Source organism: Hemiscyllium ocellatum, chromosome 14, assembly GCF_020745735.1.
Source record: "Hemiscyllium ocellatum isolate sHemOce1 chromosome 14, sHemOce1.pat.X.cur, whole genome shotgun sequence".
In the NCBI taxonomy this organism is placed as follows: domain Eukaryota; kingdom Metazoa; phylum Chordata; class Chondrichthyes; order Orectolobiformes; family Hemiscylliidae; genus Hemiscyllium; species Hemiscyllium ocellatum.
In genome coordinates, this window is record NC_083414.1 from 68,157,318 (window position 1) to 68,181,172 (window position 23,855).

Genomic DNA, 23,855 nt, shown 5'->3' on the forward strand with positions numbered 1-23,855 from the left:
CTGTGGGAGGAAACCAGAGCACCCAGGGGAAACCATGCAGACATGGGAAGAATGTGCAAACTTCATAGAAACAATCACTCAAGGGTGGAATTGAATCTGGGTTACTGGTGCCTCTCTTATTTGTGTTCCTTTTATGAGCAGGAACAGTTTTACCCTATGTACTCTATTCAAAGAGGTTGCACATCTTTGGAATTTTTTGACTTAGTGTTGTGGATATTCTATTATTGAATGCATTACGGGCTAGGACAGAAAGAGATTTCTTCTACAGTGAATTAAATGATATGGGGAGCAAGGAGAAAAGTGGAGTCCCAGGTCAGCCACGATCATATTGAATGGCATGTGGGCTCAACTGGCTACGTGGTTTAGTCTTGCTCCAACTTATTTTGTCTTGTGTTCTTATTTTTCCCACAATGTGGCATAGATTCAACGATTTTCAATTGCTTCTTCATTCAACTTCTCTCCATCATAAGACTAGAAGTAGAAATGTTCACTGATGATTGTGTTCCATATGTAATTCTTTGAGATAATGGTGCCCACATGCATCAAGATATAAAGAATATCCAGATATGTAAGGATTCTATGATTAGCTGGTAAGTAGCAAATATCATTTATATCCAGCAAACAAAAGGCAATGATCAAATTCAATAAGACAATTTAACTATCTCCATTTGACATTCAACTACAGTACTATTAATGAATCCCCTGACATTCTAGTATTCCACTGGCCAGAAATTGGATATTCTGTGATGACTGACTCACATTTTGACTACTCAGTGTCTTTTTTGCTTAAATGGTATGAGATAGGAGTATGATGGAATATCCTCTGCTGCTTGGATAAGTGCAACTCCAGGAAAAAACTTGACATCATCCAGGACAAAGCAACTTGCTCTACTGGCACCTCATCCAACACTTCAAGCATTCACTAGCTCCACACAGTACACTAAGGCAGCGGCTCTACATCTCCATGATGCACTGTGCCAACTCTTCAAAGATTTTTCAACAGAATTGTCAAAACTGCAACCACCAACACTTAGGTATACAAGGGTGGCAGATGCATTGGAACACCACCAATTTTAAGCCACTCACCACCACCACTCACATCCTGCCAATCTTTCATCATTGATGGGTTAAAAATCACACAGTTCTCCACTAGCAGCACTACAAGCTGTATTTGAATCAAGATGAATACATTTTGAACAATTTGGAAGCAGGCCCCACAATAGAAAACAAGTGAAATATTTACGATGATCACACTCTGGGTGCAGATCAGTCCCCTGTTCCTGAAATGCTGTGATTGCAGTTTCAACATGCAGTCTCAAGCACTCAGTGATTGGCTGCTTAAACCCATAATTAATTAGTGAGACCTTCACATATAATTAAGTCTATATACTCAGTACGGAATGATTCAACTTGCTTAATGAGTTCAATTATTGATGAGGATTGTGGACTGAGGAGCAATTATAGTTATGGTAGAGTTACTACAACAACATTTTTCACCATCAACAACTTACAAAACTTTTGTTTGAAAGCCAATTGTAAGTTATGAAAGATGCTTATTAAAGGGAGGCTGTAGTCTAAATACGAAGTCTCATATGGAGGTGCAATGGAAAATAATAATTTTGACAATGCAGGTTTGGGGCAGAACTCAAAAAATTTCTTTAGAATATAGGCTAAGAGCGTAAACAAGATGCAGAGATTTACCGTAATTTGTGCTGGCTGCAGTATACTTGTTGCTGGATTTGCGAATTATATTTTCATGGATTTGATACCATTCATTTTCATTATTACACCTGGTCAAAAAAGAAGGAAAGTAAGAAATGTTAGAGATCACTTCTTAGTGTATGATAGGGAAATCAAATACTTTCACAAAAGCCCATTGCAACTTTTGACTCAAACACAAAAGACAACAATAACTGATTTCTCATTGTAATGCAATGAAGACCCTAACAACAGTGAACTGGAGCTCGGTATTTATGGTCAATTGCTCAGTCAAAAATATAAGAGCTCCAAGACAAGTGAAAGATCACCTTGTTTATTGAAAACCAATTGAAATATTATTTATTGTAATATATTATATTGTTTGAGCAATAATACAGTGAATAGAATTGTATAGTCATACAGCATGGAAACAGACCCTTCAGTCCAAGCATAACATAATCCCAAAATAAATTAGATCTACCTGCCAGTACTTGGCCCATATCCCTCCAAACATTTCTTATTCATGTATTTATTCAAATGTCTTTTTAACATTGTCACTGTACCTGCATCCACCATTCCTCAGGTTAAAAAAAAGCCCCTCAATTCTTTTTAAAATCTTTCTCCTCGCTACTTAAAAATATGCTCCCAGTCTTAAAACCCCCCCACCCCAGGAGAAAGAAACATTCAATTCACTTTATCAATACCTGTCACAATTTAGTAAAGCTCTATAAGACCACCCTTCTCTGAAAAAAGTTTCAGCCTATCCTTATAACTCAAATCCTCCATTCCCAGCAACATCTTAATAAACTTTTTTTGAATCCTCTCCACTTTAATAATAGTTTTCGATAACAGGGCGATCTGAATTTGTCACAGTACTCAGCAATGTTCCCACTGACTTCATCTGCGGGAAATGCACCCAACTCCAGCTCCTCGGAAACAACATTAGGGAACTGGAGCTGGATCTGGATGAATTTCAGATCACTCAGGAGGTTGAGGAAGTAATTGAGAGGAGTTACAGGGAGATAGTCACACATCAGGTACTGGGAAAAGGTAGATGGAACAGAAAAGGAACAGGCAAGCAGTGCAGGAATCCCTGTGGCTGTTCCCCTCAATAACATGTACGCTGTTTTGGATACTGTTGTGGGGGGTGTGGGGGACTTACCAGGGGTAAGCCATGGGGTACAGGTCTCTGAAATAGAGTCTGTCCATGTTGCTCAGAAGGAAAGGGGGGAAAGAGGAGTAGAGCATTAGTTACTGGGAATTCCATAGTTAGGGGGATAGACAGGAGATTCTGTGCGATACTCACGGGTGATGTGTTGCCTCCCAATTGCCAGGGTCCGTTATGTCTCTGATCGTGTTTTCAGGATCCTTAAAGGGGAGGGAGAACAGCCCAAGTCGTGCTCCACGTAGGCACCAACAACATAAGTAGGAAAAGGGATGGGCATGTAAGGCAGAAATTCAAGGAGCTAGGGTCAAAGCTTAGAGCTAGCACAAACAGAGTTATCTCTGGTTTGTTACCCATGCCACGTGCTACCGAGGCAAGGAATAGGGGGTGAGAGAGAGGAGTTGATCATATAGCTTCAGGGATGGAGCAGGAGGGAGGATTTCAGATACCTGGATAATTGGGTCTCATTCTGGTGTAAATGGGACCTCTACAAACAGGATGGTCTACACCTGAACCAGAAGCGTACCAACCTTCTGGGGGTGGGGAATGGGGAGAGGTTTGCTAATGCTCTTCAGGAGAATTTAAACTAATTCAGCAGGGGATGGGAACCTGAATTGTAGCTATAGGAATTCGAGAGAAGTGAGGTCATAAATAAGGTTGAGGTTGCAAGAGTGTACCAGCAGGCAGGAAGATAGTTTGAAGTGTGCCTACTTCAATGCAAAGAGCATCTAGATTAAGGTGGTGAACATGCAGCATGGATTGCTACTGGGTCTTGGATGTTGTGGCCATTTCGGAGACATCGATAGAGCAGGGACTGGATTAGTTGCTGCAGGTTCTAGATTTAGACGTTTCAGTAAGAACAGGGAAGGCAGTAAAAGAAGGGGAGGTGTGGCATTGTTAGTCCAGTACAGTATTACAGTGGCAGAAAGGACTCATCTACTGAAGTAGTAGCGGCTGAGGTTAGAACTCATCTACTGAGGAAAGGAGAACTCACCCTGTTGGGAGTTTTCTATAGGCCTCCGAATAGTTCCAGAGATGTAGAGGAAAGGATTGCAAAGATGATTCTGGATAGGAGCAAAAGTAATAGGGTAGTTGTTACGGGGAACTTTAACTTTCCAAAAATTGACAGGAAAGATGGGTCAGCTTTGGTCCAATGTGTACAGAAGGGTTTCCTGACACAGTATGTGGATAGGCCAACAACAGGTGAGGTCTAACATTGGATTTGGTACTGGGTAATGAACCAGGCCAGGTGTCAGATTTGGAGATAGGTGAGTACTTTGGTGATAGTGACCACAATTCATTTATGTTTACTTAAGCGATGGAAAGGGATAGGTATATACTGCAGGGGGAAGAGTTATAGTTGGGGGAAAGGCAATTATGATGCGATTAAGCAAGATTTAGGATACATAGGATGGGGAAGGAAACTGCAGGGGATGGGAACAATTGAAATGTGAAGCTTGTTCGAGGATCAGCTACTGCGGGTCCTTGATAAATATGTACCTGTCAGGACGGGAGGAAGTGATCGAATGAGGGAATCATGGTTTACTAAAGAAGTTGAATCTCTTGTCAACAGGATGAAGGAGGCTTATGTAAAGTTGAGATGTGAAGGCTCAGTTAGGGCACTTGAGAGTTACAAGTCAGCCAGGAAGGACCTAAAGAGAGAGCTAAGAAGAGCCAGGAGGGGACATGAAAAGTTTTTGGCAGGTGGAATCAAGGAAAACCCTAAGTTTTCAATAGGTATGTCATGCGTAAAAGAATGACAAGGCTTAGATTGGTGCCAGTCAATGATAGTAATGGGAAGTTGTGTGTGGAATCCAAGGAATAAGGAGAAGCACTAAATGAATATATTCACACAGGAAAAAGACAATGTTGTTGAGGAGAATACTGAGATACAGGCTACTAGACTAGACAGGATTGAGGTTCACAAGGAGGAGGTGTTAGCAATTCTGGAAAGTGTATATAAACCCCTTGGGCCAGATGTGATTTATCCAAGGATTCTCTGGGAAGCTTGGGAGGAGATAGCAGAGCCTTTGGCTTTGATCTTTATGTCATCATTGTCTACAGGAATAGTGGCAGAAAACTGGAGGATAGCAAATTTCGTCCCCTTGTTCAAGAAGGGGAGCAGAGACAACCCTGGTAATTATAGACCAGTTGTGGGTAAAGTGTTGCAAAAGGTTATAAGAGATAGGATTTATAGTGATCCAGAAAGGAATAAGTTGATCAGGGATAGTGAACTTGGTTTTGTGAAGGATAGGTCATGCCTCATAAATCTTGTTGAGTTCTTGGAGAAGGTGACCAAATAGGTGAATGAGATAAAGTGGTTGATGTGTATATGGATATCAGTAAGGCGTTTGAAAAGGGTGCCCACGGTAGGCTATTGCAGAAAATATGGTGGCATGGGATTGACAGTGATTTAGCAGTTCGGATCAGAAATTGGCTACTTGTAAGAAGACAGAGGGTGATGGTTGATGGGAAATGTTCATCCTGGAGTTCAGTTACTAGTGGTATACTGCAAGGATCTGTTTGGGGCCACTGCTGTTTGTCATTTTTATAATTGACCTGGATGAGGGTGTAGAAGGATGGGTTAGTAAATTTGCGGATGAGACTGGGTTGGTGGAGTTATGGACATTGCAGAAGGAGATTGCAGGTTACAGAGGGACATAGATAAGCTGCAGACCTGGACTGTGAGGTGGCAAATGGAGTTTAATGTGGAAAAGTGTGAAGTGATTCAGTTTGGAAGGAGTAATAGGAATACAGAGTACAGGTGCACAATCCTTTATCTGAAATGGTCGGGACCAGCTGGTTTTCGGATTTCAGAATTTTTCAAATTTCAGAGTAAGTGACAGTTGGATGGCGAAATTTAAAAAAATCTTACCAAAGAATAGACTTACTGTGAGTAAAATGGACTTTGAGACGGAATTGAGGTCTGCTATACTGGGCCACGCCCCCATGTTGCATCTGATTGATACGCATCGCCTGGATGTGGAGTTGGGTCAGCTTTTTGCACGCCAAAAAACCTTGTTAGTGAGAAAAAAACTTCACAAAAAACCTTTGGACTTTGTAGCTTTTAGGGTTTCGGGATTTTGGATAAAGGATTGCCTACCTGTATTGGGCTCATGGTAAGATGTTTGGTAGTGTGGATGAGCAGAGAGACCTCGATGTCCATGTGCATAGATCCTTGAGAGTTTCCACCCAAGTTGATAGGGTTTTTAAAAAGCGTATGGTGTGTTAGCTTTTATTGGTAGAGGGATTGAGCTTCAGAGCCATGAGGTCACATTGCAGCTGTACGAAACTCTGGTGCACCTGCACTTGGAGTACTGCGTACAGTTCTGGTCGCAGCAACATAGGGATGTGGAAGCTTTGGAAAGGGTGCAGAGGAGATTTACCAGGATGTTGCCTGGTATGGAGGGAAGGTCTAATGAGGAAAGGCTGATGGACCTGAGGCTGTTTTCATTGGAGAGAAGAAGGCTGAGAGGTGGCTTCATAAAGATATAAAAGATAATCAGAGCATTAGATAGGGTGGGCAGTAAGAGTCTCTTACCTCGGATGGTAATGGTTAGCACAAGGAGAATTAGCTTTAAATTGAGGATTTTAGATATAAGACAGTGTCAGAGGTAGGTTCTTTACTCAGAGAGTAGTAAGGGTGTGAAAGGTCTGCCTGCAAAAGTAGTAGACTCACCAACCTTAAGGGCATTTAAATGGTCATTGGATGAACATATGGATGACCATTGAATAGTGTAGGTCAAATGGGTTTTAGATTGGTTTCACAGGTTGGCACAGAAGGGCCTGGACTGCACTGTAATGTTCTATGTTCTGCGTACCTGATTAGGTCCTGATGTTGTGAAATTTGAAAGGGTTCAGAAAAGAGTTCCAAAGGTGTTACCAGAGTTGAAGGGTTTGAATTATCGGAGGAGGCGGAATTGCCTAGGACTATTTACCTTGGAGTGTCGGAGGCTGAGGGGTGACCTTTTAGACATTTATAAAATCATGAGTTTCATGGATAGGGTGAATACACAAAGTGTCTTTCCCAGGCTGGGGGAGTCCGGAACTAGAGAGCTTAGGTTGAAAGTGAGAAAGGGGAAAGATTTAAAAGGGACCTAAGGAGCAACGTTTTCAAGCAGAGGCGGGTGCATGCATGGAAAGAACTGCCAGAGAAAGTGGTGGAGGCTGGTACAATTACAACATTTAAAAAGCATCTGGATGGATGAATGAACAGGAAAGGTTGAGAGGGATATGGGGCAAATGCTGGTAAATGGGACTAGATTAATTTAGGATATCTGGTCAACATGAATTAGTTGAGCTGAAGGGTCTGTTTCCATGCTGTACATCTCCATGATTCTACATAGACAGAGTAATTAAGGAGGTGCTTAGCATGCTTGCCTTTATTGTTCAGACCTTTGAGTATTGAAGTTGGGACATCATTTGGAGTAATCCTTACTTCCCCCATTCTACAGCAGGAGCATTCAACTGCCCTAACATCCATTTCCATTGTTCTGAATTCCCAAAGAGACTATTGAAAAAAATCTAGTAACCTTACCAATCCAGTGCACAAAACCCTTTTTATGGTTGCAGAAGGAATATGGGTGGGAGATACTGCCGAAGTGTATTTTGGGTAAAGCAACCAAATTGGATAACGTGTTGCCACTATTTTAGAAAGACGATAAGGAAAAGCCAGGGTACTATAGACTGGTGAGCCTGACATCCGTAGTGGACAAATTGTTGGAGGGTATCCTGAGGGGCATGTTCCTAAGGGCCTTATATGTATGCGGAAAGTCATGGACTGATTAGGAATAGTCAACATGGGCAGGTGCCAGTAGGGGAGGGTTGGTTGTTAAGGGGGCGTTGACCTGATCAGGTACTCACGGAGGGAATAGTCGTTGCGGAAAGCGGATGGGATGGAGAGGGAAATATATCCCTAGTGGTGGGGTACATTTGTAGATGGCAGAAATGTCGGCAGATGGTGCGGCTTTTGCGGAGGTTGGGATGGAAGATGTGGACCCGAGGGGTTTGTCCTTGTTGCGGTTAGAGGTGTGGGGTTCGAGGGCGGAGGTTTGGGATGTGGATGAGATGCGTTGGAGGGCATCTTCAATCACGTGGGAGGGGAAATTACAGTCTTTAAACGAGGAGGCCATCTGGTGTGTTCTGTGGTGTAACTGGTCCTTTTGGGAGCAGATTCGGCGGAGGAGGAGGAATTGGGAATACAGGATAGTATTTTTGCAGGAGGTAGGTTGGGAGGAGGTATAATTCAGGTAGCAGTGAGAGTCAGTGAGTTTGTAAAAAATGTCGGTGTTGAGTTGGTCATCATGGATGGAGATGGAGAGGTCTAGGAATGGGAGGGAGGTGTCAGAGATGGTCCATGTGAATTTAAGGTCAGTGTTGAATGTGTTGGTGAAATTGATCAACTGCTTAACCTCCTCATGGGAGCACGAGGTGGCATCGATGCAGTCATCAATGTAGTGGAGGAAAAGGTGGTGAGTGGTGCCGGTGTAGCTACAGAAGATGAACTGTTCTACGCAGCCAACAAAGAGAAAGGCAGGGGCCCATCCAGGTGCCCATGGCTACCCCTTTCGTCTGGAGGAAGTGGGAGGATTCGAAAGAGAAATTGTTGAGGGTGAGGACCAGTCAGTGTTCTGTGGTAAAACTGGTCCTCCTGGTCTTTAAAGACCATAATTTCCCCTCCCATGTGGTTGAAGATACCCGCAAATCCATCTCACCCACATCTCGCACCTCCGCCCTCAAAGCTCACCCCTCCATCCGCAACAAGGACAGAACCCCCCTGGTCTTCACCTCCCACCCACCAACCTCCGCAATAAACCGCATCATCCACCGACATTTCCGCCACCTACAAATGGACCGCACTACCAGGGAATATATTTCCCTCCCCACATCTATCCACTTTCCACAAAGACCATTCCCTTGGTGACTATCTGGTCAGGTCCATGCCCCCCAACAACCCACCCTCCCCTCCTAGCACCTTCCCCTGCCACTGCAGGAATTGCAAAACCTGTGCCCATACCTCCCCCCTCACCTCGCAGAGCGCTTCAGGGTACATCTCTGGGACACTTGCACCAACCAACCCCACCACCTGTGGCCAAACATTTCAAATCCCCCTCTCACTCTGCCAAGGACATGCAGGTCCTCGGCCTCCTCCACCGCCACTCCCTCACCACCAGATGCCTGGAGGATGAACACGTCATCTTCCACCTTGGAACTCTTCAACCCCAGGGCATCAATGTGGACTTCATAATTTCCTCATTTCGCCTCCTTACCCCAGTTCCAAACCTCCAGCTCAGCACCATCCTCATGACCTGTCCCACCTGTCAATCTTCCTTCCCACCTATATGCTTCACCCTCCATCCACCTATTGCACTCCCAGCTACCTTCTCCCCAGCCCCACCCCCTCCCTTTTATCTCTCTGCCCCCGAGGCTTCCAGCCTCATTCCTGATAAAAGGCTCCTGCCCGAAACGTCGATTTTCCTGCTCCTTGGATGCTGCCTGACCTGCTGTGCATTTCCAGCACCACTCTAGTCTTGACTCTAATCTCCAGCATCTGCAGTCCTCACTTTCGCCTAAAACCTAGATACACCACATGCACTGCTCTACCTTCATTAATGTGTTTTGTCACATCCTCAAAGAATTTAATAAGGCTTGTCAGGCATGAAATTTTTGTTTTATCAAAATAAAATGTCTTACAAACATCCAAATTAAACTTCATCTGCCACTCCTCAAACATTGATCTAATTGATCAAGATCTCTTTGTAATTTTAGATAACCTCTTCACTGCTTACCATACTACCAATTTTGGTGTCATTCACTAACTTACTAACCATGCCTCTATATTATCATCTGAATCATTTAAAAAAAATAACAAACATCAGTGGACCCAGCATTGATCCCTGTGAAACCACTGGTAACAGGGCTCCAGTCCTAAAAATAACTCCCGCCACCACTCCCTGTCTTCTGCCATTAAGCCAATTTTGTATCCAATTGGCAAGCTCATCCTGAATTTCATTTGTGCTAACTTTACTAATGTGGAACCTTGTCAAATACTTTACTGAAGTCCAATTAAACAATGTCTACTGCTCTGTCCTCGTCTATCTTCTCCTTTTTCAAAAAACTCAGTTATGTTTGTGAGACATGATTTCCCTCACACAAAACCATGCCGTCTCATCCATGACACAACCTCATCATTCTTGGTCTTTTCAAATGCATATAATTCTTTCAGAATCACCTCCAACAACTTACCTACCACTGAAGTCAGACTCATTGGTCTTTAATTCCCAGTCTTCTCCTTATATTCCTTCTTAAACAAAGGCACAACATTAGCCATTCTCCAGTCATCCAGCACCTTATCTGTAGTTACAGATGATGCAAATATTTCTCCAAGTGGCCCCACAATTTCCTCTCTCACTTGTAACAATGTCCTGGGATATGCTAGATCAGCTCCCAAGGATTTATCCATCTGATCTTCTGTAATGTGAACTGTTTTCAAAACATCAATATTTATTTCTAAGTTCTCTAGCATCCATTTCTTTCTCCACACTGAGGACTGATACAAAATATTCATTTAATATCTCTCCCATCTCCCAAGGTTCAACTGAAAGATGATCTTTTTGATCTTGAAGAGGCCCTACCCTCTCTCTCTAGTTGCTTTCTTGCTCTTAATGAATTTTAGAATCTCTTTGGATTGTCCTTTGGATCTGCCAAGGCTATCTCAAATCCCTATTTGCCGACCTAATCTCCCTCTTAAGAATGCCCTCTTCATAGTGTTCAAGAAAGTCATGTGAATCCAGTTGTCCACATCTAATATATGATTCTTTTTTATTCTCGAGTTAAACCTCAATATCTTTATTCATCCATTGTTCTCTAATCCTATCAATGAATGATGTTACAGCATTGAACAGGAAAAAAATAATTGCCAAAATCCTATATCGAATGAAATCTCCAGAAAATGTTTTGGTTCCGTTCCACAGTGGTTAAGCTAGTGGCTAGTCATCAAGAAATATGTTGGAGACCCAATTTCAAATCTTACCATGGCAGTTAGAGAATTCAAACTTGGTTAATTAAATACATTTAGAATAAAAAGCTCATATCAGTAATGAACTGGATTATAATAAAAATAAGTGTCCCAAAGTCCTTGCTTAAAAGTCAACCATTTTCAGTTACCATACATGTGCACCATACTTAAATAGATCCCTGCACTCCAAAGAAACTGGACACTTGGAATAGGCAATAAATGCTGATTTTGCCAAGAATGCCTATTTCCCACAGACGAGTACAAAAAGTTCTTGGAACTGATTTGAACGTATTTAGAAAAGAGATAGTCACCTTTCAGATATCAAGTGGTTGCCTGTTAGTAGAACTGAATTTTCTACCAGCAAAGACTATGTCTGATAAAGATTATTTATGTTTCTGCTTATTAATATGATTGTTTACAGTTTTTGAGAAGATTTGTAGCTCAGGTTGTGCATTAGGTTGTTAACTTGCTCGCTGAGCTGGTAAGTTTGTTTGCAGAGGTTTTGTCACAGTACTAGGTAACATCATAAGTGCGCCTCCGGTGAAGCATTGGTGTTCTGTCCTGCTTGTTATTCGTGAGACCTGGTTTGCTGAGGTGGGTGTTATCATTTCCAGTTTTGTTTCTTAGCAGTTGGTATATGGGGTCTAACTCTACATGCTTGTTAATGGAGTTCCAGGTTGAGTGCCAGGCCTCCAGGAATTCCTGTGCATGTCTTTGTTTGGCTTGTCCTAGGATGGATATGTTGTTCCAGTCGAATTAGTGTCCTTCTTTGTCTGTGTGCATGGACACAAGTGATAGGTGGCAGTGTCTCTTGGTGGCTAGTTGGTGTTTGTGGACCCTGATGGCTAGTTTTCTACTGGTTTGACTTTTGTACTGTTTGTGGCAGTCAGAGAGAAGAGTCAGCCAGGGATCATCTGCTGAAGCATGAAATCTTTCTCTGGAGCAGCTTCTGTGCCTGCTACCAGCTAAAACCAAACCAGAAAACACCTGAACTGGGAGAACTGACCACTTCCTGCCATTGTTAAACTAAGCTCTTTCCGAGACATTTCAGCACCTCTGCCTTTACGACCTCTCTTAAAAAAAACCCAAAGACAAAGTAACCTTGATAAAAGCACGGTATCGTTACTACAGCCTCAAAACATTGGATCAGGTTTGTCAATTTCCTCTTCATATATCCCATGTTGACTCCATCCAATCAAATAATTATTTTCCAAACATCCAGAAATCACACTCTACATTAGATTTTTGTATTTTCCCTATAACTGACATCAGGAACACAAAAGTGTGTCGCTCCTGTTTTCTTTCTCCTTCCTTTCTGAAATAGTACAGTTATATTTGCAATTTTTTAATCTGCAGGGACTGTTGCAGAATCAATAGAATTTTGAAAGATAATCCCCAATATATCCACTACTTCTGTAGCCATAAACTTCAACACTCTAGGGTAAAGACGATTGTTTCCCAGGGAACTATCAAGTTTTAGTTCCATTGACTTCCCCAATAAGGTTTTTCATTAATACTTATTCCATCTAGTTTCACACTATCACTGGACCTTTGGATCTTAATTATTTCAGAGTAACTGATTACCTTTTCAACTGTGAAGAGAAACAATCATTATAGATACGCAGAGAAATATCGATTGTAGTTTTTTGATGATTGAGGGTTATTGAAGCCATGCCTGAAGTGAATGCAATTATCGGATGGTTCTATGATCTAAAAATTAGAACTAACAAATCTCTCTTTGGAAATTATAAGTCAAGTTGTCACTTCGTTTTGATTAAGGAAGGATGAAACATATTGTGGAGGCAGTTCAGAGAAGGTTTATTAGATTAATACCTAGAATGAGAAGCTTGATGCTAGGCCTGTAATTCCCAGAGTTTAGAAGAGTAAGAAGTAACTTAATTGAAATATATAAGATCCTGAATGATCTTGACAGTGCTCATGTAGAGAGAATGTTTCCTCTTTTGAGAGCATCTAAAATTAGGGGTCACTTTTAGAGGTTGCTCATTTAAAACAGAGATGAGGCCAAGTTTTCTCTCTAAGTCATTTGAACTCTGAGGATGACTATAACATGGACTGTTATGGACTTCCAACAGAGAAAGAGCAAAAATCATTGAATGCTGCAGGAATGAAGCTTTGAGCACTGACTACTTTGTGAAGTGACATGTGGCAAACCCACTCAGTCTACTGCCAAACATCTGATGAAGCAGATATCAAGACAGTGAAATTAAGGTCTGATGTTTTATCTCTTGCAAATGGTGATGTCAGAGAATCACAGCCAGCTGTGTAGATTGAGGAACCATCATCACAGGAATCATGCATGCCCTTCCCAGTGCAGGTACACACACCTCGAGCTGTCTCAGACAGCTGTAGTATGAGTGGCAAAGGTAAGTATCACATCATTTGTGAGCAGAAGCAAGTAATCAAGGTGTAGCAAACTGTTGGCAGTCCCTATTGGAGAACAGGGGCGGCACGGTGGCACAGTGGTTGGGGCGGCACGGTGGCACAGTGGTTAGCACTGCTGCCTCACAGCGCCTGAGACCCGGGTTCAATTCCCGCTTCAGGCGACTGACTGTGTGGAGTTTGCACGTTCTCCCCGTGTCTGCGTGGGTTTCCTCCGGGTGCTCGGGTTTCCTCCCACAGTCCAAAGATGTGCGGGTCAGGTGAATTGGCCATGCTAAATTGTCCGTAGTGTTAGGTAAGGGGTAAATGTAAGGGTATGGGTGGGTTGCGCTTCGGCGGGTCGGTGTGGACTTGTTGGGCCGAAGGGCCTGTTTCCACACTGTAAGTAATCTAATCTAATCTAAAAAAACAGAGGAGAGCTCCAACCAGGCATACCCTGGCTGTGTCCGCTGAATAGTTGTAAGAGCAGTACATTGATATGAATGGATCGTATAATACATCCTGTACCATTGACCAATCTGTTGCAGTAGTGGTACATGAATACATAGACCCAATCAGGCATTCTCCTGCGCCTGCATGCGCAGGTGAACCTGAAAGGATGAAATGAATAGTGTCACTCTTTTTTTCTGAAGCCAATCCTTCGCCCTTTTATTTGAGGCACATAATAAGCATCATGCTCTCACCTTATCACCCAATGAATAAGACCGTTTTTGCACACATGCAGCTGGCACACTATATTGTGATGCCATCCAATATATTGTGAGGAAGAGGTATCACAGGCATTTTAGAGTTTGGGACAGTGGTCATCTGTTTGCACAAGGCATGTTCAGTATGTAGGAGTTCTTGAAAAGGGCAGAGAAGTGACAATAGTATCACATTGGGTCTCACATGATTCCAAATTATACTATTTTGATTAAATGAATAAAAAATGAATCCAATTTAAAGTAGACTGGACCAAACTAATCTTGTAAGAGGCCCTTGAAGAGACACAGAAAAGACAGAATCTCAAAGCTATCTCATTAATTTAAATCAACATGGCATTTTTGTGGTTTTAGGATGCACTCTACCTTTGATAGGACTGCAGATTGTAAAGCTTTTGTGAAATATTGTGATTAAAAAGATTATCATTAATACACACGTGGCATGTACCTTGCTTTGGAAAATTACCATTTTGTAATTATGCACTGTCTGTGTATGATGTCTGAAAGTATCATGCAATAAAGTAATTTTCTGCGTCATGACCGCTCTATCCACGAGAGCTGGATGTGGAATTGGACTCTGAAGGGCTGTAACCTGAATGTTTGGCTTAAATGCTTCCAATGAAGGATCTGCATTGCTCAGGAAAAGTGATCCTGAATCAGGGTATCCCAGACTTCCTTGTCATCCCAATTCATGTGTTGACAGATAAAGCTGAACTTGCTGCACTGCCAGATGATTCTCGTCAAATTCCTCATCCTCACACAAGACAATGTTCTCTTCCTGACGGACCTCCTTCATGTTCATTTCACTCTGGATAAGTACACAGAAGACCACAATGACATGGAAACCACTGAAGAGTCAAACTGCAGGGCACCCCTGATTAGTCAGGGCACTAGAATCTCACCTTAGGGGAATGAAGACCTTTGTGCTGAACTGGCACTAGTTGCACTGTTCCTGTGCCTCAGTCGTGGGACTTTGCACTGAGGTCATCAGCAACTTTTTCACTGACATTCCTTGTTAGCCAGGAACCATCTCAAGAGGGCTGTCAACTGGAATGAAGAGCTCTGGTACCTGAAACTGACTCAGGATGAAAGATTCATGACAGCTGCCACGAAACCTATTGAATACTCAAAAGAACTGCTTGCAATGCTGCCACTCAGACTGCATTGGTTATCCCTATCCACAAAAGTGCTGACTATTCCACTACATTACTTGATCTTCATCACTGCTCCAGCCTAGTTTGGAGGAGGTAGCACCCAACCACAATTATAGATTCCTGAGATTCAGAAATAACTTGCTACTGATTGTGACTGCAATTAAGCATTCTAAATAACCTCTCAATTTCAGCAATTTCTATAATGACAACACAATTTGTTCAGCAGTAAGTCTTCAGCTATCAATGTGATCCTCTTTGTCTATTCCCTCTTTTTAAACAAAATAGTAAATGTCTGATGCTTCACTGAAAGGCTTCCTACTATGCAGCTGCCTCATCTGTTTGGATGAGTCCCTGAGAAAGTGTGGAGGGTTGTGCAACATTACATTGCAAGTGTGAAAAAATAAACAATACGATTGGATAAATAACCAGCCAAACTGGTTTCTTCCTGCTTTCTGATGGGCCTACCTCCTTCCCAAAATGCTGCTTCAGACATACCCTTGTCTACCTGCTCACCCGCGAGAAGTTCTGTGGTACAATGCACCCCAATAAACCTGCTGTCCTCACCCAGAATGTCCATGAATGGAAGAGGCTCCTAACTATACTGCAATACAGATCAATACTGATAACATGATTATTTGTAGGCTAGCTGAAAATGTGTTGCTGGAAAAGCGCAGCAGGTCAGGCAGCATCCTGGTGCTGTCTGACCTGCTGCGCTTTTCCAGCAACACATTTTCAGCTCTGATCTCCAGCATCTGCAGACCTCACTTTCTCCTCCTATTTGTAGACTAGATAAATCCTACTAAATGAGGGGACAAAGTGAGCGGAGAGAAAGTTAACTTAAAAAAGATTTGTCTTGCAACTGGTTATTTATGTGAAAATATAACATCCATCTTCAGGATGCTTCCATTATGGGGGAACAGGGTTTGTCATTGCCAGTTATAATCCATATCTCACCAACTCTCTTGACAGCTCCAAAGACAGATTATGTCTTTCAACCTTCTCAATGCATTGACGTGTTATGTAATGGCTTCATAATAAGCGTCTTCGACAAAGGTTTTTAGGAACAGGAGACTTTGTAATGCATGTGTAAAAAGCTTCATGCCAAATTTGACTTGAAGAATTTATGCTTTGGAAATTCATAAATTCTTCAGTCATTACGTAACTCAGAAATAAGAGCTAATTGGCACAATGTCTCTGTCTTAATTAGCTGCATCTAAGTTTAAAAATAGGTCCTTTGATGCCGTGAGCCCACTGTGGTATGACTTCATATCATTTCTAACAAATAATACCGTTTCCATTCCTCTAAAGAAACAAACACAAAAAAAAGGAAGCAACTCGTATAGTATTACCTTGTCTCTGTAAAACTTTTTTTTTGCTTATTCTATCCTGAACTACAATGGACTATAGTTGGCATCTAGTTCAACTAACACTTGTAGTTTCCCAATACATCATCCGCTTAACTATCCTTCACTCGTGAACCAATCCAGTGAGTGGTAATGGGTTCTTTAAGAGGGTCATTGATACTGCTGGAAAAGCGCAGCAGGTCAGGCAGCATCCAAGGAGCAGGAGATTCGACGTTTTGGGCATTAGCCCTTCTTCAGGAATGAGGAGAGTGTGCCAAGCAGACTAAGATAAAAGGTAGGAAGGAGGGACTTGGGGGAGGGGCGATGGAGATGTGATAGGTGGAAGGAGGTCAAGGTGAGGGTGATAGGCTGGAGTGGGGTGGGGGCGGAGAGGTCAGGAAGAAGATTGCAGGTTAGGAGGGCGGTGCTGAGTTCGAGGGAACCAACTGAGACAAGGTGGGGTGAGGGGAAATGAGGAAACTGGAGAAATCGGAGTTCGTCCCTTGTGGTTGGAGGGTTCCTAGGCAGAAGATGAGGCGCTCTTCCTCCAACCGTCGTGTTGTTATGGTCTGGCGATGGAAGAGTCCAAGTACCTGCATGTCCTTGGTGGAGTGGGAGGGGGAGTTAGTGTTGAGCCACTGGGTGGTTGGTTTGGTTGGTCCGGGTGTCCCAGAGGTGTTCTCTGAAACGTTCCGCAAGTAGACAGCCTGTCTCCCCAATATAGAGGAGGCCACATCGTGTGCAGCGGATGCATTAGATGATGTGTGTGGAGGTGCAGGTGAATTTGTGGCGGATATGGAAGGATCCCTTGGGGCCTAGGAGAGAAGTAAGGGAGGAGGTGTGGGCGCAAGTTTTGCATTTCTTGTGGTTGCAGGGGAAGGTGCCGGGTGTGGAGGTTGGGTTGTCTAACAACAATGAGCACCTGAGCTACAAATCTTTTCACAAACTTTGAATAGGTTCCATAGCTTCACAGGATTTGATTAAACAATTTGGTGGTAGTTAAGGCACTTTCAATTTTGGCTTTTTATTTCAAAAGAGAATGGAAATATGAAAATAAGGAAATGTTGTTAAACCAATACAGGGCACTAGCCAGACCACATATAGAATACTGTGAATATTTTTGTTCTTTTTTTCTAAGAAAAGGCATACTGACACTGAAGTCAATCTACAGAAGGTTCACTAGATTGATACTATGCATAGAAGGATTTTATGAGGAAAGATTTGACCTGCACACGCTACCATTTAGGAGAATTGAGGCATGACCTTATTGAAACTTACAAGATTCTGAGGGGATAGATGCGGAGCAGAAATCTTAAAGGTAGAAATTTATTTGATGGAAACTTATTTGATGGGTGGCATGGTGGCTCAGTGGTTAGCACTGCTGCCTCACAGCACCAGGATCCCAGGTTCGATTCCAACCTCGTGTCTGCGTGGGTTTCCTCCAGGTGCTCTGGTTTCCTCCCACAATCTAAAGATGTGCAGGTCAGGTGAATTGGCCATGCTAAGTTGCCCACAGTGTTAGGTACATTAGTCGAGGGAAATAGCTCTGGGTGGGTTACTCTTCAGAGGGTCGATGTGGACTGGTTGGGCTGAAGGGCCTGTTTCCATACTGTAGGGAATCTAAAAATAAACTATAACTTCAGGAGCTACTTTCTGATGTAATAAGATGGGCATCCATTTGGATGAGCAGAAGCAGAATTTCTGACTGCTTGTTGGTTCGAAGCGGGTAATTTGAGACTGTGGAGATTGTCATTTTAAAAATCCCAATCATGATACCCATTTGACTGGAATGAAAGTATCAAATGACAGAGATGTTTAAAGGAGTTTCAAAACTGATAAATCTGTTGATAGAAGTATTATCAAATTGTAGCAAAGTGGAAAAATTGATGAGGCATAAAGTACACTTGAGGAAGCCATAATATGTTGAAGGAAGCCATCAATATTTACACCAGGAAGCTTTATTGTAGCAGTGAAGATGCACCACCATTTTCAGAATGTAAATTTCTCAAAAATATGCACAGATACGTTCAGTTTTAATGGCATCACTTTTGCCAAAATTGGTAATATATGTATGGGATCCACTTTAGGTCAAGCCCTTGCAAACATTTTTGTCGATTTCCTCAAGAAATATGTTTTTCATGGAATGAGTTCTAACCTCCAAAACAACCACCAACTGCACCTGCATAGACACCTGCCCACCTGCATCCATCCATACCCCTGGCCATCTGACACAAATCTACTCCCCAAACCTGACTACACCCTCAACCCACTAATCCATTTGACATCCCATGACCATACGCCTCATCCCCTGCATGGACAGACCCTGACAGAAACCCACTTACCCATCTGATCTACTCTAACCTGTCATCCACTTCCCTCCAAACTACCTGCCGCCTTGCCAACTTATCACCTTACAACCACTGCCTCAGCTGTCACCCTAGCCCACTTCTCACCCTCTCTCTTTCTCACTTATCTCACATTACCTTATCCATATTCATTCACTAGAGATCATTAAATAACATTTAATGGTAAATGTAGAAAATAGGTGCAGTAGTAAGCTATTCTTCCCTTCAGGCATGGCTGATCATCTAACTCAGTGCCCTGTTTCCACTTCCTCCCCAGACATTTGGTCCCTTTCGCCCTAAAACCTATATCTACCTCCTTCTTGAAAAGATTCAATGTTTTGCCTTCAAGACTTCTACTGAATTCCACTCTTAGTTATTTTTAATTAACTTTTTAAGAAATGTTATAATTAGTTTAGATTAGATTCCCTATAGTGTGGAAGCAGGTCCTTTGGCCCAACAAGTCTACACCGACACTCCGAAGAGCAACCCACCCAGACCCATTCCCGTACCCTATATTTACTCCTGATTAATGCACCTAATACTATGGGCAACTGAACATGGCCAATTCACCTCATCTGCACATCTTTGGATTGTGGGAGGAAACCGGAGCACCCGGAGGACACACATGTTGATACAGGGAGTATGTGCAAATTCCACACAGACTGTCGCCCAAGGCGAGAATCGAACCTGGGTCCCTAGTGCTGTGAGGCATCAGTGGTAACCACTGAGCCCCTTTAGCAATGCTCCTTTAGAAAAGGTTGAGACTCAAACAAAATGAAAAACTGCATACACTGAAGATCTAAAACAAAAATAAACTGCTGGAAAAACATAGTAGATCTGGCAGCACCAGTACAGAATTAAAATTTTGAGTCCAGTGATCCAAAGTCAGCACTACAAGCAGCTGGGAAATGGTTGTATTTATGTTGATGATGGAAGGTGAGGTTGGGGAAGAGTGAGGGTGGAAGGAAAGAAGGGATTGCTGATGATGAACCTTGGACATGACTGCTAGGAATGGTGCTAACGAGACGTCTGAATAGTTGGAAATGGGTTGGCAGTGCAGGGAGCAACCCATGCAGAACAGGACCTTCGGATGTGGGAGATGAGTAACGGACAATGGAGGACAGTGTTTACATTCTGAAATTGGTAAACTCGATGTAGAGTCGTGAAGGCTGGATGACCTAGGCAGAAAACAGAGTGTTGTTCCTCCAGCTTGTGTTGAGCCTCGCTGGAGCAGTACATAATAGCATAGGAACAGACGAAATAAGAGCAGAAGCCTATTCTGCCATTCAATAAGATTATGGCTGATCTTGTCATGGACTCAGCTCAACTTACACACCGTAACCCTTAATTATAAAGTCATACAGATGTACAGCATGGAAACGGACCATTTGGTCCAACTCGTCCATGCTGACCAGATATCCTGTATAAATCTAGTCCTATTTGCAGTATTTGGCCCAAATCCATCTAAACCCTTCCTTTTCATATAACCATCTAGATGCCTTTTATAAGTGGTAATTTACCAGCCTCCTCAACATCCTCTGCTAGCTCATTCCATTCCCTTTCTGTGAAGAAGTTGCCCCTTTACTCCCTTTTAAATCTGCCCAACTCACCTTCAATCTATGCCCTCTCGTTTTGGACACACCCACCCCAGGGAAAAGACCTTGACCAGTCTCCTTGACATGGGTCCCTCATGATTTTATAAACTTCTATAAGGTCACCCCTCAGCCTCTGACACTCCAGGGAAAAAAGCTCCAACCTATTCAGCCTCTGCCTATAGCTCAAATGTTGTCTGATGTACATAACCATTTGGTTAATTAATTAGAAAGCCTACCAACAAACCTATCTCCAATATAAGAGATACAGAAAGTCTAAAACTAAAGTCTAAAACCCTGGCAGTTCTTTGCATAGAGTTTGGTGCCAATCCTTTCCAAATTGGATTTTTTTTCTGCTGGAACTAAGAATGGAGGGGTTTTGGTTGCTTTCCCAAAGCAGCAGGAAGTATAGATGCACTCAAAGGAGAGAAGGCTGGTTTGCATGATGGACTGAGTTCATGACTGTCTTGGTTTCTTGCAGTCTTGGGAAGAGCAGTTGCCAGACCATATTATGTTGCATCCAGATGGGATACGTTCTGTGATGCATCTATAAAAATTGGTAAGAGTCCTTGTTGAAAAATGTGTTGCTGGAAAAGCACAGCAGGTCAGGCAGCATCCAAGGAGCAGGAGAATTGACGTTTCGGACATAAGCCCTTCTGCAGGCATATGCCTGAAACGTCGATTCTCCTGCTCCTTGGATGCTACCTGACCTGCTGTGCTTTTGGTAGGCTGAAGTTGATGTGAACCATGACTAACCTCTGGAAGCACTTTACACTTATGGAGTCAGAGCCACCAGGCAGTAATCATTAAGATATGCTACATGATTTTCTTGGCACCAGGATGATGGTGGTCTTAGCAGGTGGGAACTTCAGAGCGTAATACAGAGAGGTTAATGATGTCTGCGATACTACCACCAGCTGATCCACACAAGATCTGAGTGCACAGTCATGGCCATTCAGGCCAGTTGCTTTCCATGGGTTCATTCTTGTGAAGGCCAATCTAACGTCTGCAGCAGTGACCATGAGTACAGGCGCATCTGAGGTTGTTGGGATAGGTGACATCTTTTCACTGACCTTCTGTTCAAAGCGAGTGTAGAATGCATTGAAATCATCAAATACCGCAATTCTGTTTGACTTCGCTTTGTAGCCCTTTATGTCGTGTAAGCCTTGCCACAAATGATGGGTGCTGAAAAATGTGTTGCTGGAAAAGCGCAGCAGGTCAGGCAGCAACCAAGGAGCAGGAGAATCGACGTTTCGGGCATAAGCCCTTCTTCATCCATGGTTTTTGGTTGGGAAATTAACTTCATCAGCACACAATTTTCTACACACTTACTAAAGAAGTCTGTGATGATGATAGCAAAGTTGTTGATATTGACCTTGGAGTTCTTGAGTATGGACCAGTCCACTAAGCTGTCTAAGCGGTCCGTCGCAGCCCTTATGTTGTCTCAGACCAACACTGTAATACTTCCTGTGATCAGTCCTCACACTTCAATTTCCACTTGTAAGCCAGGAGGAGGAACACAGCAATGTAATTTGATTTTCTAAAATGCTGGTGGGGATGGAATAGCCAGCACCTTGATGGTTGTATAGCAATGGTCAAGGATGTTCAGTCCTTTGGTGGGACAGGAGACATGTTGATGGTAGCACGTTTTTGAGATTGGTCTGGATGAAGTCACCGACCTTGATGAATAGGGACTGGGGATATTCTATCTCAAGACTGTAGCTTTGTATACTTCGTCAAGTGCATTCTTCACTTCTGCATGGGATGTAGACTACTGTCAGCAAAGTGGAAGTGAACTCGTGCAGCAAGTTTTAGGGACAGCACTACCTACTTACTACATTTACAAGAACTAGAAAGAGGTGGCAACACCTCAAACTAAAGGCTATTCTGTATAAATTTGTAATTGCATATTTGAACAAATCTATTACATACATGACTGCCATCATGAATATATATATCTGTAATGTGTTAAGAATGCTTTTACATGCCCATATTATTTATGTCCTTAAATTTTTAAATCTTCAGAGATGAAGCTGCTTTAAAATCCAGATGTTATGTTGCACCTTGAGTTTCTTTTTCTGTTTTTTCCCCTCCCTTTTAGACTCACATAGTGCTCTCAGACCCATCAAATTTCCTCATGAGCAATGAAACATTTTCAATTTGATTTGGAAATGTAATACATGCTTCTTTCTTAGTCTGAAAAAGTACTGCGAAATATATTAACTAGGATTTTGATCTCCTCTTCTTTAGTTATAAATAATAAAGCACGAACCATGTCCTGACATATCAATGCTTTGATCCTCCTTCAGTTTTCTCAGGTGCTTCACATTCTACACTGTTCCTCATATATTCCGACTGTGGTAAATGCATGAGGTGACCAAATAATGAGTTTTCCATTATGAATTAAAAGCATTGACATATTTTGAAACCATTTACAATCCACTTGAGACCAGAAAATAATGTACAGAGCCTGCAGATTTTCATATAGAAATTCTGTGACATGCGGATCTGTCAGAACAAGTCAGGACATTTTTAAAAAATGTGATAATTGGATGAGGAAATCATGCTCCAGTTCACTGTTTATTGCCCATGATTAATTGGTCTTGAGAAGCTGGATGTAATCAGCTCATGTGGTAGAGATATACCTCCAGTGCTAGCAGGAATTTCAGGATTTATTAGAATCACCAAAGAATGATAAGCAATACATTTACAATTCAGGATGATCAATGACTTGGATTTGAGCTTCTAGGTAATGCTGTTCCATAAATGTGTTGATCATGTGTTTGGAAGTGGTGAAAGTTGCAGGATTTCAAAAGTCCTGCAGAAGATGCCTCACCAATTTGAGAGAGTGCACCTTGTGCATGATACACACAGCCACCACAATGCACCAGTAGTTGAAGTGGATGTTTCAGGGTGGAGAAAGGGTGCCAATCAAGCAGACTCCTTTCTCTTGGACTGTGTTTGTATTGTCTTGTGTTATAGGAGCTGCACAAATTCAGGCAAGCTACAGATATTCCACTCCAATCTGTGTTTCATAGATTATGAAAGGGCTTTTGAGAGACAGGAACAATATCCTCACAAAGCTACACAGATGCAACAACCTAAAAAGAAAGGAGCAGGCAATATCTATAATAAATAATACATATACCAGGCTATACACTTAAATAAAAGAGACCATGCATAGCAATTATAGTTTAAAAAGTACATAGGTCGACAGCTGATTGACCCATCATAATATCCAGTTTTGACTTTATCTTTTAGCCAGGATCTGTTGAACGTCTGGCAAATAGTAATAAGTTGATGTTGGAGGATTCATTGGTACTAATCCCATTTAATGTCCATGGTAGATGATTACATTTTCTCTTCCTCGGGTTGATCACTATCTAGGACTTGTATGATGAGACGTTGTCCAGGTTATGCTGTATGTGAACATGGACCGC

General features: G+C 42.4%; 1 protein-coding gene across 1 annotated transcript in view; it reads right to left on the reverse strand.

The window, feature by feature from the left end:
• dock3 (dedicator of cytokinesis 3) overlaps positions 1–23,855 on the reverse strand; it is a 721,249-nt gene that overhangs the window by 350,283 nt on the left and 347,111 nt on the right. The window contains exon 13 of the mRNA XM_060835046.1: positions 1,702–1,790. Coding sequence (XP_060691029.1) covers positions 1,702–1,790 — 89 coding nt within the window. The remainder of the gene's footprint in view (positions 1–1,701; positions 1,791–23,855) is intronic.